This window comes from Aquarana catesbeiana, linkage group LG05, assembly GCF_042186555.1.
Source record: "Aquarana catesbeiana isolate 2022-GZ linkage group LG05, ASM4218655v1, whole genome shotgun sequence".
In the NCBI taxonomy this organism is placed as follows: domain Eukaryota; kingdom Metazoa; phylum Chordata; class Amphibia; order Anura; family Ranidae; genus Aquarana; species Aquarana catesbeiana.
Genome location: NC_133328.1, coordinates 531,577,251 through 531,597,040, shown reverse-complemented (window position 1 = coordinate 531,597,040; position 19,790 = coordinate 531,577,251). Strand labels below are relative to the sequence as shown.

Below are 19,790 nucleotides of genomic sequence, written 5' to 3'. Positions count from 1 at the left end.
ACACGGCACGGTTTTTGCCTAGAGTTTAGATTGAACAATTTTATAAATCGAGCACAGCCACGCTCGTGTATACTCACATTTCTCCCCATTTAAAACAAATGGGCTGGTAGAATTCAAATATAACTTGTAATGAAAAGGACTGTTCTGATAGGGTCAAACTATCTAAATTTAATTATTGGCTGGTATCATTGCATCATACCTCCAAACTTTTCTTTTTTTTCTGTATCCTGCTGGAAACATTGATTTGCCAGCTCCTTTTCTTAAAGAGGAACCGCAGTCTGCTCACATAATTACATTACATTTGTAATAAAAAATATCTTTGCCATTCTAAAGCTTCCCTTCAACCACTTTGCATATTATTTTATATATACTGTGATTCTGTACTTGCAAAATATGCTGCAGAAATCTTCCTTCACCAAGTCTGGCTGCAGCCATTTTAACTGTGGACAGCTGAAGCTGCTGCCTGTTCACTTCCTGGATTTACACAGACAGAAAGAGGCAGCTCTGCAGCTTTTATTGGCCCTCTTGTGACTCATCCCCCCTCCCTTCCTGGCAAACTCTCACAAGAGTGAGAGACAGAGCTGTACATGATGTCATAAGCCTAGGCTAATGACCAGACAAGAAACAGGAAGTGGGCTGTATACGGTATTTACTGGCAGAAAAAAATGTTTTACTATCAAAAGTTAAAACAAGGGCAGAAGATTTAATAGATGGAAAGTTGAAAAAAATGGACTGAAAGTCAGCTTTAAAGTAGAATGATAGGCAAAACTTTCATTTTGGATAGAGTAATGGAAGGTTATAACCTCCGTCAGCTTTTTCACCATCTGTGTCCCGTTGCGGAGATTTCCCTTCACTTCCTGTCCCATAGCCAAACAGGAAGTGAGAGGAAATCCGAGGAACATAGGGAATTCAGTGGAGCCCCCCAGGCCATCAGAACTAGTGTCTACATTGGAAGATTTCCCCTCTATTACTTTTCAGGAGACAACCCAAAATTTGAGATTTTCTTTTACTTTCACTTTCAATGATAATAGTAAACAGGACAAATAGAGTGGCTGAATCTGCCTAAAGGGGGCACAGACAGCAGAAAAAAAAACAAACAAGCGTTCTAATCCCTCTCCACTCTATCCAGAACTAGAAAAAACATTTTGCCTATAGTTATATTTTATGGCAAGAAGTCGAAGGAAATGTTTCCAAAGTAAGGGGAAATCCTCATGGTGATCAGCTATTACCAAACTAGGTGTCCCCTTTGAAAGATTTCCCTCACTTTCTGTTCAATGACAATGGTCACCCACACACATACAGAGCTGATACACAGATTGCATAAAAAAACAACTGACATATGTTCTAGCACTTCTATGCTCACATTTTGAGTCCAAATCTGTATACACTTTGCCCTTTCAATCAGGGAGAGGGAGAGAGAGAGAATGGGGACACAGGCAAAAAAAGTAGTAGCAGAATAGTTAGAAATTGCATGAAAGGGCTCATGTACATAGAAGCTGCTTTTCTTGTGAAGCACTGCTTTTCCATCTGCAAACTTTCAGTTACCGTATTTATCAGCATATAACACGCTCTTTTTTTCCCCTGAAAATCACGGGAAAATCGTGGGTGCGTGTTATAGGCCGATCCCTGCCAAATTTTGTGTGACCGGAGCGATCGCGGCTATTGCCGCGATCGGCGCCGGCATACACAGCCGTGTGTAAATTCAAATATGGCGCCGAGACTGCAGGGACTCGGCGGAGCCGAGATACACATACCCGAGAGTCCTCGGCTTTTCTCGGCGCCGCTTACAGTCCCGCCATTGGACCTGTGTGATGTCCATCATAGGGCGGGACTGGGCGGGACTGTAAGCGGCGCCGAGAAAAGCCGAGGACTCTCGGGTATGTGTATCTCGGCCCCGCTGAGTCCCTGCAGTCTCAGCGCCATATTTGAATTTACACACGGCTGTGTATGTCAGCAGGGATCGCGGCGATCACACAAGGCTGCACTGGGGCAAGGCTGCACTGGGGCAAGGCTGCACTGGGGCAAAGCTGCACTGGGGCAAAGCTGCACTGGGGCAAGGCTGCACTGGCAAGGCTGCACTGGGGCAAGGCTGCACTGGACACTGGGGCAGGGCTGCACTGACAATTCTGCACTGGAGCAAAGCTGCACTGACAAGGCTGCAATGGACACTGGGGCAAGGCTGCACTGACAATTCTGCACTGGGGCAAAGCTGCACTGACAAGGCTGCACTGACAATTCTGCACTGGGGCAAAGCTGCACTGACAAGGCTGCAATAGACACTGGAGCAAGGCTGCACTGACACTGACAAGGCTGCAGATGGACACGATAAGGCTGCATTGATGGGCATTTTAATGTAAGTTTTTCTTCCTTAAACTTTACTCCTTAAAGTTTTTTTCCTTAAAATTCCCTCCTAAACTTGGGGTGCGTGTTATATGCCGGCGTGTGTCATACGCCGATAAATACGGTATGTTTAAATTGAAACAACTGCATTTGACAAGAATGCCCATCCAAATTAATCCTAAGACCCCTTACACACTGAGGCACTCAAAAACTGCCCATAAAACGTAAGACGTTTATTGCAGTGCTTTTGCACCGTTTTAGGGCCGCTTTTGCAGCATTAGCGGTGTGCTTTTTTGCTGGATCGAGTTGGAGCTGGATCGAGTTCAGTCAAATATTGAGCCTGATCTCACTGAATATCAACTATAAAATAAATTATTGCAGAATCACGTTCTTAAAACAAAACAAATACATTAGATATTTTTTACCTTAATTTCCATGTACGGTGGATCCTTTTCCAGGGTTGCTTTATCTTGAGCAAGCTTTGCCCTCTGCTCTTCAATAAAAGATTCTAAATCTTCCCCCATTGTGGAGATATTTCTAATAAAGTAAACAGGATAGAGATCAGACATCAAAAATAAGACAGCAATAGAAACTAAATTAATGTCTTGCTTCATCAACTTATTGACTGACTAGTCTGTACTTAAAGCGGAGTTCCACACAAAAGTGGAACTTCCGCTTTAAGCACTTCTCGTCCCCTTACATGCCACATTTCAAACATGTCAAAAAACAGACAAAATATTTGGGAATTCGTTTGTTGTAGGGGTCTTCATTGGGAACATTTTCACTCACTTCCTATTATGGTGACCTCTGACACTGGAACAGGAAGTGGGGCTATTATACTCAACAGAAACATGGGCCATGTTAAAAAAAAAAAAAAAAAATCAATAGAAGTTCTAAACCTTCGACATTCTATTAAGTAGGTCAAGCTCAGCCAACGGAAATTTTATATATATATATATATATATATATATATATACATACACACACACACACACACACACACACACATACATACATATTGATGAACAGATAAAAAAAATATATATATATATATATATATATTATATATATATAAAATGCATCAGCGGTCATGGCCAGCAAAGGTGCTCATCCTCACTGGTTTTACAATTCCAATTATCCTGTCAACGATTCGATTTGATTCGATTCCGCGATGCATCAAGATTACTGCCCCTGGTTTTTATCAAAAAAAATTCAAGCAGTCAGAAGATCTCCATTTTTTATTCTATAAAAAAAGGACACTCCCTGCATGTAGCAAAGTCTGAACACAGCAGACAACAGTAGTATTTATTAGGAAACAGCAAATACTAAATGGCACAGCCCTTTCAGCCCCCCTGCACATTACACAGCCCCCCCCCCTACACTACACAGCCCCCCTGCACTCCCAGGAGACCCCATGCATGCCTCTAAATAGCTTGGTTTACAGTAACACTTACACAGTGTAAACTGGATAAATGAAATAAAGGGGCTGGCAGTGATTTTATTTTTTACCTTTAGAGTATGCTGGCAGGGCTCTCCCAGGAGAGGCAGGGTGTGCCGGGATGATGTCATTTGTCCAATGGCGATGCAGCCATTCTCTGCATCAATGCAAAATTGTTCAAGGCTGCATCAGGATTTGGCGATTATTTTTAACACCCCTAGTGGCCAGTAGAGAGCAGCATTGAATGAGGCCATCATATACAATAACATGCATCGGCTGGGCGAGAGTTGTCCTACACTTTTACACTGGCATTTCTGGATGGATCAAACCTGACACCAGCCCCCCTTCTCCTGAGTTCCAGTGGGGAAATACATGACACCTCGAGTGTGAAGCAGCACTACAAGGTTCTTGTTGCTTGTTATGATTTTTTGCTCTGTACATACTGAGACGTGACATTTCAGAGTCAATTTATGAGCGATGTTCTGTGTCTATTTTAAGGGAGTAATGATGAAGATATTTGCCAGCACACCATGGAACGACGTAGATAGCGTCCAAACGTGTAATTTATTGCATGATCACAACACAAGGAGAGTGCAACGTTTTGGAGTCATGCTTCGTCAGGCATGTGTATTTTTTAAGGGAGTGGTGCCCATGTCCATTTTTTCATTTTTTTTTTTATATACTTACTCAAAAATATTGGTAAGAAAAAATAAATTGATGAATGATGAAAAGAAAAAAAAATGTGTACCAATCAGGGAAATGGATAGTGTTTGAAATATGACAATAGAATGGGGGGGGGACGTAAAAAAAAGCCTAGATGATGTGAAGATTTTTTCTATCCAATATTTTTGCCACTTACCCATTTCTCACATATTAGCATATTTTGCACTAAGTAACAGTCACCTTTATATATACACATTCTTATGCTTCATTACACTATTTACATATCTCTTATAGACTCATGACTGGTTTGTAAATATGAGTGAGGGATTTACCTTTTATATGATTTTTCTTTCAATTATTATCCTACCTAATACTTGCCTTTAATACTTTTATAGACATTTATACCGCATCTGCTCCTGAAGAGTGGCAATGTAGCCACGAAACGCGTTGACCTGTTTGATGCTTTTTATGTTACCATCATATATTATCTAGTATATGGTCTTTTGGATTCTACCAATTTGAATACATTATACACCTTACTGTGGAGACACGTATCAATGAGTCTGGCAAATTTATGATGTTACTATTGTGATACCATTATGCTTCTATGTTAACATGCTATTATGTTATGGAAGTAAAGTTTCCTAATTTTTACTGTATTATATTAAGTCATAATGCAATACGAATGGCCACAATTATGGTATATCCACCAGACATCATTGCTCTGTGCTACCTCCCTGGCTGTATGATTCATATAAAGTCCAAAACTTTGCTCTTAATTACCCAAATATCGGGGATTGAGGATACAATTCAATGTCCTCACATAAAGTCCCAATCTTTTGTTTTTTCTCTCTTTAGATGACACACATGTCTATGGGTACCTGCAGACACTGTTGACATCAATATCAGATTTAACAAATGATTAATCATACATATAATGGGCCTGAGGCAAGATGTTTTAGCTATCTAAATATAAAGGGTGTGTTTGAAAGTCAGTTATACAAAATCTGGGATACTGGTTAAAGCAGTATCCCAGCAGCATGCCGACTCCTCAGCACTGACATAAACTTGCCAAGCATAGAGTTACAGACAGGTCTCTGTTGTCGGTCAGATCGTGCCTGCATGTTAAAGTCTATGGGTGGCCTCAAAGCATGACCACTGTGCCTTCTGTGTCCCTATAAAATGCATTATCATGGAGCCAGACTGTCTGTATTTACGTTTCCATTCATTCTAGCTTACAAAAAATTACATCAAGACTATTAAAAATCCATAGCATAGGAGCAGGGGGTATAGAAAACTGGTGAGAAATGGTATAGCTTCAATGCATATAGGAAACAACAAAATAAGTTATGCCGTGTACACACAAGCGGACTTTCGACGGAGTTCAGACTGAAAGTCCGACTGATTCTACCGTGATGACATACGACCGGACTAGAATAAGGAAGTTCATAGCCAGTAGCCAATAGCTGCCCTAGCGTCGTTTTTAGTCCGTCGGACTAGCATACAGGCGGACGTATTTTTCGACCGGACTCGAGTCCGTTGCAAAGTTTGAAACATGTTCTATTTCTAAAGTCCGTCTGATTTTTCGACAGCAAAGGTCCAATGAAGCCCACACACGATCGAATTGTCAGGCGGATTCGTTCCGTTGGACCTTTGCTGACAAAAAGTCCGGTCGTGTGTACACGGCATTATCGTTTTTAAAAGACTGGAGGTTTAAAAAAATAAAAAATAAAAAAATACAGAAAAAAACAAAAAAAACAAATGCAGAAAAAAAAAATAATAATCTGTGTATGTATCAATGTTTCATTAAAACAGTATTAAAACAGTCATGATCTAATGTAATACAAACACATATATACATATTGTGGTGTTGGGGTGGTTAGGCTCATGTGGTGCTTTTCAAAAGGAGTTTCACCAGTTCAAACTGTATTTTACAACATGGCAGCCAACTTTTATTAAACAAAATGGAAAATTCACATAAACATCAGTTGCCTGTGCAGGGGTTCTGCCACATAAACATCAATAGTCAAATGTAGAGCCACCTGGCTCCGTTGTCAGCAGCACTGCTGCTATTCTTACCAGTCCCTCTGACTGTATTGTCCAGCTCTCCTGGTTCTCTCAGCTCAATCTTATTAAATACAATGAAATATTGAACATAACTATTAATACTGTGAGGATTGTCTTTGTGGGAGAGGGGGATATATGACAGCAAATGTTTCAGAATTTTGAGGGTAATCCAGTTTAGAACAGCAGACTGAACATTTTGTATTCCTGCTAGTTGATCATGGAGCAGAGGTTGCTAGGATGTGTTAAATTCATGCATGCAGCTTACTGTTGGAGGTTTCTAGGCAATGAATGACAACAAAAGGATAAGCCTGCAGTAAACAGCAAGCCGAGCCCTTGTGTGATCAGTTAAGGGCCAAGAGATCTTGAAAGCCACCCTGATTGTCCCTTCTCTCCTAACTTCCCACAGCAGACAATGTAACACCATACATTATATGAACTGCTTATGTGAGGCAACTCACCAAATATGTTGGTGAAGACTAACATTAGTAAATAACTTGTTCTGAATAATGCACAATAATCCCAAACCACATGCAGTTTTGTGTGTTATAATAGGTTTCTTTGCCACCAACATTACTGCTGAAAACTGTTTATGCTACTATGAAGCACCACAATATGGCACTGTGAAATGACCACATACAAATGAAAAGGTTTCTTTTTCCTGCTCCTGTAATAAAGCTGAAGATTTATTATACTGCAGGAAAGCACACATATAAGAACAGGTCTGCACAGATCATTCAAACATTCATGGAAAAGCAGTGTGAAAACTGTATGGAGAACTGCCTCTAAAAATCATGCAATTGTGATCCGGGTTCTGCCACACATTAACCTGGTTGTTAATATATTTCGAAGATGATCACATGAGGGTCAACCCTTTTGCATGAAGCATGGTAATGCTTTAACAAGCTCCACTGAAATGAACCAGCTTCCCATGAGATGTGTTCAGAATCCGACACATCCGAGAAATGTAGATTGTGTGTCCCCCATAGCACTGTGTGGTTCCTCCCACTAAACACCTATATCAATTCTGTGTCCTGTAGTGACATAGGAGGTTTGTGCAGATTTGTGATCTGTCATTCATCTCCAAGCTTTACTACCTGTAAAAAAAAAAAAAAAACTTACCATGTTACCAGAGAAGTTTGAAAAGTCTGAACTTACATTTGGCATGCTAGCTCTGTGTCACAAACGCTGGCCATAGATAGATCAAAACTCGTCCAGTTCAGCAGGGACCTGCCACATTTCCATCTATCTATGGGCAGGTTGCTTGCACAGAAGTCGATCTCTCAATCAACTTCTGTACAGCCAGCCTGTTGGACATTTTTTGCTCAATCAGTGCTGCCAGCTATAGCCAGTAGTGCTGATGATTGTATTCTGATGGTGGGGAAGCCTCCCTCCTGTCAGAATACAATAGCTCTGCAGGAGGGATCCCTCCATCCACCACTAATACGTGGATGGGGGGAATACATTTATTTTCTTTCGTTAAACCCACTGGTTGAACAAAAAAAGAAAAAGAATCATGTTTGGCCTGCCTAACTCGCTAAGGCTCCATTCACACTTGTATGACTCCAAAGACATGCCACTTAGGAGTACAAGTTTGGATGGGAGCGACTTGGATGTTACTTGTTGTCCCTCTGCAAAGTTGGACCCACTGTTGCATGTATAACATTCAGGTATGACTTTCATGCTACTTTGGTGGCCCTCAAGTTGCATTGAAGTAGTGAATGAACTACTCTGAAGTCGCTGCGACTTTAAGTCGGACATATATAAATGGTTATTATTGGAAAACATGGAGTCCAAAGTCGCATGACAAGTCGAACAAGTATGAATGGGGTGCAAGTACAGAGACCAAAAAAAAAAATGAAATAAAGCAGGGGTGTCAAACTCAATTTCATTGTTGTCCACTTTGACATTATGTTTTTCCTCAAAGGGCCGACTGTGTTTGTAGTACTATACATTTATGCAAGGCTGTTTTTCTCAGAGAAAAAGTGCATGAACTCAACCACATCCCTCACCAAACCGCATCGAACAGTGAGTGTGGCCAAATTGCAGTTGGGGCAATAGAGGGAAAATAAATATCAGGAGTGCATTATGTGCAGAGCTCAGGGGTGCTCTACGTACAGAGTGCAGAGCCCAGGGGTAAGCTACATACAGAGTGCAGTGCTCAGGGTTGCGCTCAGTACAGAGTGCAGAGCTCAGGGGTGCGCTCAGTACAGAGTGCAGAGCTCAGGGGTGCGCTCAGTACAGAGTGCAGAGCTCAGGGGTGCGCTCAGTACAGAGTGCAGAGCTCAGGGGTGCGCTCAGTACAGAGTGCAGAGCTCAGGGGTGCGCTCAGTACAGAGTGCAGAGCTCAGGGGTGCGCTACGTACAGAGTGCAGAGCTCAGGGGTGCGCTACGTACAGAGTGCAGAGCTCAGGGGTGCGCTACGTACAGAGTGCAGAGCTCAGGGGTGCGCTACGTACAGAGTGCAGAGCTCAGGGGTGCGCTACGTACAGAGTGCAGAGCCCAGGGGTGCGCTACGTAGAGTGCAGAGCCCAGGGGTGCGCTACGTAGAGTGCAGAGCCCAGGGGTGCGCTACGTACAGAGTGCAGAGCTCAGGGGTGCGCTACGTACAGAGTGCAGAGCTCAGGGGTGCGCTACGTACAGAGTGCAGAGCTCAGGGGTGCGCTACGTACAGAGTGCAGAGCTCAGGGGTTAGCTACGTACAGAGTGCAGAGCCCAGGGGTGAGCTACGTACAGAGTGCAGAGCCCAGGGGTGAGCTACGTACAGAGTGCAGAGCCCAGGGGTGCGCTACGTACAGAGTGCAGAGCTCAGGGGTGCGCTACGTACAGAGTGCAGAGCTCAGGGGTGCGCTACGTACAGAGTGCAGAGCTCAGGGGTGCGCTACGTACAGAGTGCAGAGCTCAGGGGTGCGCTACGTACAGAGTGCAGAGCTCAGGGGTGCGCTACGTACAGAGTGCAGAGCTCAGGGGTGCGCTACCTACAGAGTGCAGACTCCAGGGGTGCGCTACGTACAGAGTGCAGAGCCCAGGGGTGCGCTACGTACAGAGTGCAGAGCCCAGGGGTGCGCTACGTACAGAGTGCAGAGCCCAGGGGTGCGCTACGTACAGAGTGCAGAGCCCAGGGGTGCGCTACGTACAGAGTGCAGAGCCCAGGGGTGCGCTACGTACAGAGTGCAGAGCTCAGGGGTGCGCTACGTACAGAGTGCAGAGCTCAGGGGTGCGCTACGTACAGAGTGCAGAGCTCAGGGGTGCGCTACGTACAGAGTGCAGAGCCCAGGGGTGCGCTACGTACAGAGTGCAGAGCCCAGGGGTGCGCTACGTACAGAGTGCAGAGCCCAGGGGTGCGCTACGTACAGAGTGCAGAGCTCAGGGGTGCGCTACGTACAGAGTGCAGAGCTCAGGGGTGCGCTACGTACAGAGTGCAGAGCTCAGGGGTGCTCTACGTACAGAGTGCAGAGCTCAGGGGTGCTCTACGTACAGAGTGCAGAGCTCAGGAGTGCGCTACGTACAGAGTGCAGAGCTCAGGGGTGCGCTACGTACAGAGTGCAGAGCTCAGAGGTGCGCTACGTACAGAGTGCAGAGCTCAGGGGTGCGCTACGTACAGAGTGCAGAGCTCAGGGGTGCGCTACATACAGAGTGCAGAGCTCAGGGGTGCGCTACGTACAGAGTGCAGAGCTCAGGGGTGCGCTACGTACAGAGTGCAGAGCTCAGGGGTGCGCTACATACAGAGTGCAGAGCTCAGGGGTGCGCTACATACAGAGTTCAGGCTTTGTGTTTGACACATGCGAGATAAGGTATCAGGCACATAGGGAGTGCTATATTTAATGCAGCCAAACACCTACTGACTTGCATTATGAGAAAGAGCAGGTAACGTGGTTGTAAAGGCAGAAGGTTTTTCATTTTAATGCATTTATGCATTGAGATAAAAAGCCTGCTGTGTGCAGCAGCCCCCCTCACACTTACCTGTGGACCCTCTCTCCAGCAATGTCCACGAATGTCTCAGCCGTCTGAAATTCTTCCTCCTGAATGGCTGAAACAAAGCAGCGGCGCCATTGGCTGCGCTGCTGTCAAAGTCAGCTAGCCAATCAGGGGAGAGTGGGGGCGGGGCCAGGGCTTAGTGTCTGAATGGACACAGGTAGCTGTGACTCAGCTCGGGTGCCCCATAGCAATCTGCTTGCTGTGGAGGCACTGAACAGGAGTGAGGGGCCGGGATCACAAAAGGACCCGAGAAGAGGAGGATCTGGGCTGTCCTGTGCAAATCCACTGCAACAGAGCAGGTAAGTATAACATTTTTGTTCTTTTTATAGGATTGTAAAGTTTTTTTTTTTTGGTCTGCATTTCAGAACTGCACCAAAACCGTGAGGTATAATAGAAGTCAATGACAAAGTGCAGCTAACCTGTACCAAAATCATGGGTACACTGCACCGTGGCCAACGTGCAGCAGGGCAAAGTTAAGCCGCCTCGAGTGATGTTTTTCCGCACTGGATAAAGGGTAGTCACTGCTAGAACACATAGAGAACAATAATTTTCTATGTGCCCTGTTTGCAGTACAATACAACCCAGAGGTGTGGCGCAGTGAGCTGCAGTAAAAAACAGACAGCATTTTATGGCACTGCATACACTCTGCTACGCGGGGACATGAACTGTACACTTCAAATTAAAGCAGTACTAAACTCCAAAAGCAAACATTTATTATACTGCAGCTTACCAACTCTTATATGTGATGAGTGCATTTGTTTTTTTTTTTAGGCTTTCTTTCTTCTATTTTCATCTGATGATCCAACAAAAAGCTCTCTAGCAGATGTAACGGTTAGAGGGTTGAAACAAACCATTTACCATTGACAGGGGTGCTTACAATGATCAGCTTTGCTTATTGATGTAAAACCTTTACTCCAAAGTTATAAAGTCTTAGATGGAGTTTGGCTTCAATTTGTTAGTGTATCTAAATCTGCTAGTCCATCTAACACACCCCTCCCTCCAGACTGACAATGCTGCTGTCCACCGGTACCCCTTTGCTCCTTCATCCACAGTGGAGGCACTCTAATACAGGAGGTGTGTTACTGGCCAGATCACCAAGTGAAAACAAAGGGGAAAAAAGGAAAACTAATATAGCCACCACATCTAATGATTGAGCTGCAATATATTACATTTTGGGTTTGGGTTTAATACCGCTTTAAAGTTGAAAAAATAAAAAAGTAAACAGTATGATGCTAAAACACACATTACCCCACCCCCTTGCCATGGCTCACTACAGTCGAAAACTTCTGCACACTCTAAAGTTGAGACAGCTGCAGGTTCTAAAGTTGCAGGAAAGAAATTTGCTCTATTCCCCATCAACAGCTCCATTGTGTTCTCCTGGCGAGGGGGGCGGGGGCAGCTGTCCCCACCGGGAGAACACAGTGATTACTGCTAGAGCTATAATAGCCGCTGGCAATAATCACATGTAAAATCCAAAAGAATGGTTGTACCCAAGTTGATAGATCGATCAACTTTGTACATTTAGCCTGCCCATATATGATTTAAATCTCAGCTGGTCCCTGGTGAACCAGCTGAGATTCAAACCATCTATGTATCTATGTCCGGGCCTAAACAAAGCGGTTAGCATGTGGACAGTGTGTACAAGGCTTAAAGCGGGGGTCCACCTATCTATCGTTTTTTTTTTTTTGAGTTCATTCACAAACTTTTCTTCTCAGCATTACATAGTCACATATTGTGTGTAATATGTCCGCCTGTGTCAGATTTCGTCGGAAAGAATAACTTATATTATTCACTGCAGGAGGTTTCCATCTTCATTGTGGGCATTTGAAGCCCACAAGCATTTATTTCCTGGATGTGGTGAATGCTATGCTCCCAGCATTCACTGCTCGTTCCCGCACATGCTCAGTGGCATCCTGGGAAGCCTGAGACTAGCTCCCAGGAGTCTGGGAGAGGCTAGAAACACACCTACTCCCACGGGAGGAGAACCAGGAAGTGCAAAGAAGAATAGAAAAATAAAAGGTAATTACGGCGATTTAAATTTTTTTAAACGGCATGTCAGCATCTAGGCAAGGAAGAGAATACATACAGATATTGTTCAAAATTTGGGTGGAACCCCGCTTTAACTATATGCACACGATTACCATATCACGTGAGTCACCAAGTCCCTTAGATACCAGGAAATTTGCATGCATCACTGTTAGGATCGCAGTTGAATGATTCTTCTTATATTCGGTTGACACTTGAACACTTCAATTCTTACTTTTTTTTTTATTTAGTCATAAGTTGTCACACTTTGAATGACAATTACTCAGTCATGCAACTCTGTACCCAAATTAAAGTTTTAATCATTTTGAGACAGATAGGTAGTATTAGGTGGTAGGTGGTATTTAATCACCATTGGGTTTTAAATTGTTTTGCTATATAAATGAAAAAAAAATATATAGAAATTTTTGGAAACAAAACACATTTTTCTTTTCACATTTCTTTAAATACAATTGTTAAATAATCTTTCTTCATAAATTAAGGCCAAAATGTTTAACTCAAATCAGTGTATATTATTTAGTCTGTGTGAAAGATATAGCGTCTACAAACTATGGAATATATATATATACCATAGTTTGTATATATTTGAAAATTGGTCAGTCCTGCCTATGCAGTGGCGGCCCGTCCATTAGAGGTGCCCAGGCTCCGCCCCCTCTATCCACGCCACCCCCTATATGAATAATGTATAGGAGTTTAATGCATAGTGATTTTACACAGTGGGAGCCAATCAGAGGGTCCCGCAGACCCGATGTCCGCCAGGACCCGCTGATCGTTCTGTAATCTCGCAGAATGACAGTCTGCCTATGTAAACAAGGCAGACTGTCATTCCTTGAATACAGAAGACACGGATCCTGTGTTTCTGTGAAGCAGAAACACAGGATCCATTTCTTTAAGTAGTAAAAGCACCTCCCCCACAGTTAGTAAACACTTCCTAGGAATACATTTAACCCTTTGATCGCCGATTTGTACGCCTCAATATCGCAGTCCCGCTATAAGTTGTTGATCGTCGCCATTACTAGTAAAAAATAAATAAATAAAAATTTCTTATAGTTTGTAGACGCTATAACTTTTGCACAAACCAATCAATATACGCCTATTGGGATTTTATTTAGCAAAAATATGTAGCAGAATACATATTGGCCTAAATTGATGAAGAAATTAGATTTTTTTACATTCTTTTACTGGATTTATTTTATAGCAGAAAGTAGAAAATATTGTTTTTTTTTTCAAAATTGTCGGTCATTCTTTGTTTCTAGCTCAAAAAATAAAAACCGCAGAGGTGATCAAATACCACAAAAAGAAACCTCTATTTGTGGGAAAAAAAGGACATCAATTTTATTTGGGTACAGTTTCGCAGGACCGTGCATTTGTTAGTTAAAGCAATGCAGTGCCGTATCGCAAAAAATGGCCTGGTCGGGAAGGGGGTAAACCTTTCGGAGCTGAAGTGGTTAAGCTGCGTAGGGGTTTTTTCTCTGTCAGGGCGGCAAGGATGTGGAACTCCCTTCCACAATTAGTGGTGTCAGCAGGAAGTATTGATACATTTAAAAGACTCTTGGACATGCATCTTAGTGAACACAATATACAGTACAGAGATATGGGAAGTGATTATCGACATGAACACACACAGTTATGTCTCACACACAGCGTAGGCATATCACTCCAAAACATATTCTGCTACTCCTTCCGAGTTTGGCCCTACCACATGTGTGAGGCTTTTTCAATGTTTGAACTGATGTTACTCATATGTACCGGACACTGTATCTTATGCATCACACGAAGCCTACTGGTACGTGGCTGCCACCAAGAACGCCATGTTCACTGGCCAGGAGGCTAAAGAAAGGAAGAACAAGAGATTTCCTGTGGTTCCAGGAGTGCAGTTATCTGCAGAGGATGGCTGGGACTGGTTTCTCACAGGAATGTAGTCAGTGGGATGTGCAGATGGGTCAGTTCATGCTGCAGGCAGAAACATGGTCAGCAAACAGGCAAAGGATCCGTCCAAGTAACAGGCAGAAATGTGGTCAATAAACAGGCCAGGATTAGTACAGGAGGCAGGCAGAGGCAACACTGCACTGGTGTGGTGGTTATAAGGAACACTGTTACTGGCTTACACTGGTCTGGTGACACTGGGACTGGTATGGAGGTCGTCAGGAATACTGCTGCTTGCTGCACTAGTGTGCTGGCAATCATGAACACTAATTAGAACTACACTAGTTTGGTGACACTGTGGCTGGTGTGGTGATTGGAGAATGGTGACTGACTGCACTATTAGGGCTCATTCACATGAGAGGTTGGAGGCGGCAAAACCTTGCAGTTGTGCAGGGTTTTCCACCCATCAACCACTATCCATTTTAGCTGCAGAGGCAGCAGCCGGGTGTACACATGCCACGGCCGCGATGCTTTGCAGCTGTAGCAGGAATTATACCTCCTGTACTCCCAGCACTCGAGACCCAATAAAGTGAATTGGGGACTTGTGCGGGCTCCAAGGGGTTAAAGTAGGTGGGGAGGAGGAAAAACAATGACTCCTCACTGCCTGTCAAATGCTCTCTGAAGAGTGATCTGAACATGGAGGGCTGTTCAAGGAGCATCGCACATATGAACAAGTCCTTATGATGACACTGTGGGGGTTATTTATTAAAACTGGAGAGTGCAAAATATGGTGCAACTCTTCATAGAAACCAATCAGCTTCCAGGTTTTATTGTCAAAGCTTAACTGAAAAAGCTGAAGTTAGAAGCTGATTGGCTATCATGCACAGCTGCACCAGATTCTGAGTGAACCAGTTTTAGTAAATCTACCCCTGTGACTGGTGTGGCGGTGATTAGGGACACTGTGAGGAGACGTGACTTTGCATTGAAGTCAATGGGACGTGATATTGCACTACAGACAATGGGCCCAACATGCCATTATCTGCACTTTTTTTTTTATATTGGCAAAATTACGATAACCCTATTTTCAGCAGATAATATTTGGAGGCCAATATATTGGTGCATCCCTAGGAACAGCAATCATTTGGAATGTCATGAATATTTTTTATTCATAACTCTTCTTTACTATTGTAATGTTATGATTGGCCCTGTAAACCATATGATCACTGTGACCAATCACAGCATCACAATAGTAAATAATGAAAGCCATTCTTGACTATTATTTACTTGTGTACAAGTAATCGTGATTGGTCACATCGATCACATGGTATTTGGGCCAATCACAGCGGCCCAGTGCGGACCACTCAGACTGGCTGTGTCTGATGGACAGTAGTAGCAAACTGTACCACTGCGTGCTGTAGATCGCTCCTTACGTGCAAGTGGGAGGCGGGTATATGACATTCACCCAGGATAAGAGAACACCCACCCAGTTGTATTGTTACAACAGGGCAGGAAACGTGGATAATATTAGCAACTACAGACTGGACTGTAGTCTGTGTCTGTACATTCTAACAATAATCTTCTTTTGTTTTCTCACTTTTATACAATTAAAGCATTTTTTTACATCCGTTTGTTAAAAAAAAATATATATATAGACTTATCTTTCAGCATTGTTTCCTGCTATCTCAGTGGACTACAAAACAACTCCCTTTTTTTTTTTGTTTTTTTTTTTTTGTTTTTTAGGGAAAAGAAGGAGGGGTTATGTAGTTCTAACATACTCCTAGTAAGGATGAGGCTCAGGCGTGTTCACAAGTCCACGTTCCCATGAGGAATCTGACACTCCGCAGCACTAATCACAGGCAGTGAGACATTTCCTGATCCACGGCTGCACAGATCGGGAAATGTCTCACTGCCCGTGATTAGCGCTGCAGAGTACTAGTTTCCTGGCGGGCAGGTGGACTTGCATACACGCCTGAGCTCATCCTTAACTCCCAATCTTAGGGTGACAATGTTGCTCAGTACAACTGTCACCATAGGACAGGAAGTGAGGTAATGGAGAGATTAGCGTCCCTGTGCATCTCCTGCAAGCAATACAGAGCCCTCACATGGGTGTACGCTTCAAGTAATTGTAAAGATTTTTTATTTATTTTTGAAATAACAAACATGTCATACTTACCTGCTCTGTGCTTACGTTTTGCACAGAGTGGCCCCGATCATCCTGGCTCCTCTTCTTCATTGGGTGCCCCCACAAAGAGCCACTTTCTCTGGGGGGCACCCATGCGGGTGCGCTCATGAGTCCTGCTGCTGCATCCATTGACACAGACAGCAGGACACAGCCCTGCCCCTGGCTCCCATGTCACTGGATTTGATTGCCAGCAATGGGAGCCAAAGGCTCCCGCTGCTATCTATCCAATGAGGACCCGACACAGCAGCTGGAACAGCTGGGCTTGTCGCTGGAACGATCGGTTTCAGGTAAGAAAGGGGGGGGTCTGGGGGGCAGCTGAAGCTCAGAAAGTTTTTCACCTTAATGCATAGAATGCATTAAGGTGAAAAACCACGACTTTGCAACCCTTATAACCACTTGCCTAGTGGGCACTTTTGCCCCTTTCCTGCCCAGGCCAATTTTGAGCTAACAGTGATGTCGCATTTTAAATGACAATTGCCTGGTTGTGCAACACTGTACCCAAACTATACTTTTATCATTTTTTTCACACAAATAGAGCTTTCTTTTAGTGGTATTTAATCACCACTGGGTTTTTTATTTTTTGCTAAAAAAAAAAAAAAAATAACAAAGACCGAAAATTTTGAAAAAAGAAAAAAAACACTTTTATTAGTTTGTTATAAAATTTTGCAAACAGGTCATTTTTCTCCAGCACTGATGAGGAAGAACTGATAGGTACTATTTGGACTGCACTGATAATCAATTATACATGCCCTTTTGAGACCTGGTTCACACCTATGCAGATGGCAGTTTTCATATTCCAGGTGCATTTTGCAATACACATTTTTGATCCATTGAAGTCTATGGAACCAAAAACCAGAAAAAAAAAAAAAAAAAAAAGAGAGAGTCCCTGGCCCTTTCCATAAAATGCACAGATGTGAACGTGACCCATAGGAAACCATGTTAAATGGACTTTAGTGCGTTTCTGCAAAACTGAAAAACGCACTAAAAAAAAAAAAATGCATAGGTGTGAACCAGGCCTCTGAGAAGCCGGTTATCTGCTCTCCTCTCCTGAAGCTATCAGCATGAGGAAAGGACTGTCGATAACCAGCTTCTATTTACATCCATAACCAGAAGTGATTGGACACAGCTGATCACGTGATAAAGAGCCACTGATTGTCTCTTTACTATAATATGTGATCAGCTGTGTCCTCCGGACATTGAGATCAAAGAGTGCACCGCCCTCACACCGCGGCGGGGGGCGATCACGAGGGGCCCCATCACATGACGGCCTCCCAGAACATGCTGTAGCCGTCATTCGGTTGGCAAGTGGTTAAAGGATAAGTTCACCTTTAAGAAATAAAATAATAAAATGCATATTTTGTTGCTGGCTAAAAAACAAAAAATTTTCATTTTTTTTCCTTTCTTCTTAGAAGCATGAGCAGACTGCGGGGGCAATGCCAGGCTGCAGTAGAGAGCAGACTGCGGGGGCAATGCCAGGCTGCAGTAGAGCGCGGACTGCGGGGGCAATGCCAGGCTGCAGTAGAGAGCGGACTGCGGGGGCAATGCCAGGCTGCAGTAGAGAGCAGACTGCAGGGGCAATGCCAGGCTGCAGTAGAGAGCAGACTGCGGGGGCAATGCCAGGCTGCAGTAGAGAGCGGACTGCGGGGGCAATGCCAGGCTGCAGTAGAGAGCGGACTGCGGGGGCAATGCCAGGCTGCAGTAGAGAGCAGACTGCGGGGGCAATGCCAGGCTGCAGTAGAGCGCGGACTGCGGGGGCAATGCCAGGCTGCAGTAGAGAGCGGACTGCGGGGGCAATGCCAGGCTGCAGTAGAGAGCAGACTGCAGGGGCAATGCCAGGCTGCAGTAGAGAGCAGACTGCGGGGGCAATGCCAGGCTGCAGTAGAGAGCGGACTGCGGGGGCAATGCCAGGCTGCAGTAGAGAGCAGACTGCAGGGGCAATGCCAGGCTGCAGTAGAGAGCGGACTGCGGGGGCAATGCCAGGCTGCAGTAGAGCCGGTTCTGATAGAAAGGTGTCAGAACACGTGGAGGATCACAGTTTGTTGTGTATGGGGCTGTGTTGTCAGAGACCAGTCAGGGTGCCCACGCTGGCCTGTGTCCTACAATGGGCACGTGAGCGTCAGAACCGGACCACGGAGCCATGGAAGAAGGTGGCCCGGTGAATGGTACGGTTAGCAGGCAGCATGGGGTGAAGGAACACAACAACCAGGGGACACAGATGGCAAAAAACCAGACAGGGGTCACAACCCTCCTGTATTCTATCACACATGGAAAATGAAGGGCTTTGCCTTTAATTCTACTTTCAATAAGCCAGATATGAGACACAGCGCCCAGTGCAATGGGTCATAGAGGAGTATGAGCCTGATATACGGCCGCCGTATGGTCCACAGACTATGAACACCCAGAGGAGTCCATAGACTGCCCGGTACACACAGCCCGCCTCTCTGTACGGCGCCCCGTATAACATATCCACCCCTCCATATATTCTACAATAGTCACCCTCATACCTCACTCTCCGCCGTCCGCCGTTTATGTATAGCCGTTAGCTGTGCGTCTCTGTGGTAACAAGCGCCGCCCCCAGCTTCCAGCTGATTCTCTGCCCAAAAGAGAGTCACAGTGCCCCCTAGCTATAGGAGGAGACCATGCAACCCTTTATCCCTCTGTAGACAACTCTAAGTGATGATCAGAGAGCCCTTTACTTGACTTCTCATCCATCCTCCGGTGTTTCATCAGATTAGGCGACCCGTCAGAATATGTAACGGAAGTGACTTTTCATCGCCGCCATCCTGCTACACCCCGCACTCCTCCACAGTAAGGATACTCTGAGAAGGGGGCAAGCGGACATCTTGTTACACCCACTGGAGTTTTGCATTTTACACTTTTATTTTTAACAGTAAACTCATACCTGCCAACTTTTTGAGATGGGAATGAGGGACACCTCTCAGCAAAAGTATGCAGGCATAGGACACACCCCATTTACCACTACTTTTCCTTTTATATTGGCTTTTGGAATTTACAAATGCAGCAATTTAGAAATTGGATGGAAGGTTTAGTGCTGGAAAACACTTTTTGATAGATAAAAAGTGCATTTTATATACATCTATATAGATCAGAGCAAAATGAGGGACAAATGAGGAGGAAAGAGGGACAGAGGGACATTGCTCCAAATCAGGGACAGTTCCGCGAAATCAGGGACAGTTGGGAGCTATGGTAAACTGA

At 44.4% G+C, this 19,790-nt stretch overlaps 1 protein-coding gene across 8 annotated transcripts in view; it reads right to left on the bottom strand.

The window, feature by feature from the left end:
* Positions 1 to 19,227, bottom strand: part of CSPP1 (centrosome and spindle pole associated protein 1) — a 129,747-nt gene extending 110,520 nt beyond the window's left edge. For all 8 annotated transcript variants that reach the window (XM_073631765.1, XM_073631766.1, XM_073631771.1 and 5 more), the window contains exons 1-2: positions 19,079 to 19,227; positions 2,766 to 2,877 (exon numbers count right to left, since the gene is read on the bottom strand). In XM_073631765.1, coding sequence (XP_073487866.1) covers positions 2,766 to 2,864 — 99 coding nt within the window. In that variant the 5' untranslated portion in view covers positions 2,865 to 2,877; positions 19,079 to 19,227. The remainder of the gene's footprint in view (positions 1 to 2,765; positions 2,878 to 19,078) is intronic.
* Between the last annotated feature and the right edge of the window lie 563 nt (positions 19,228 to 19,790).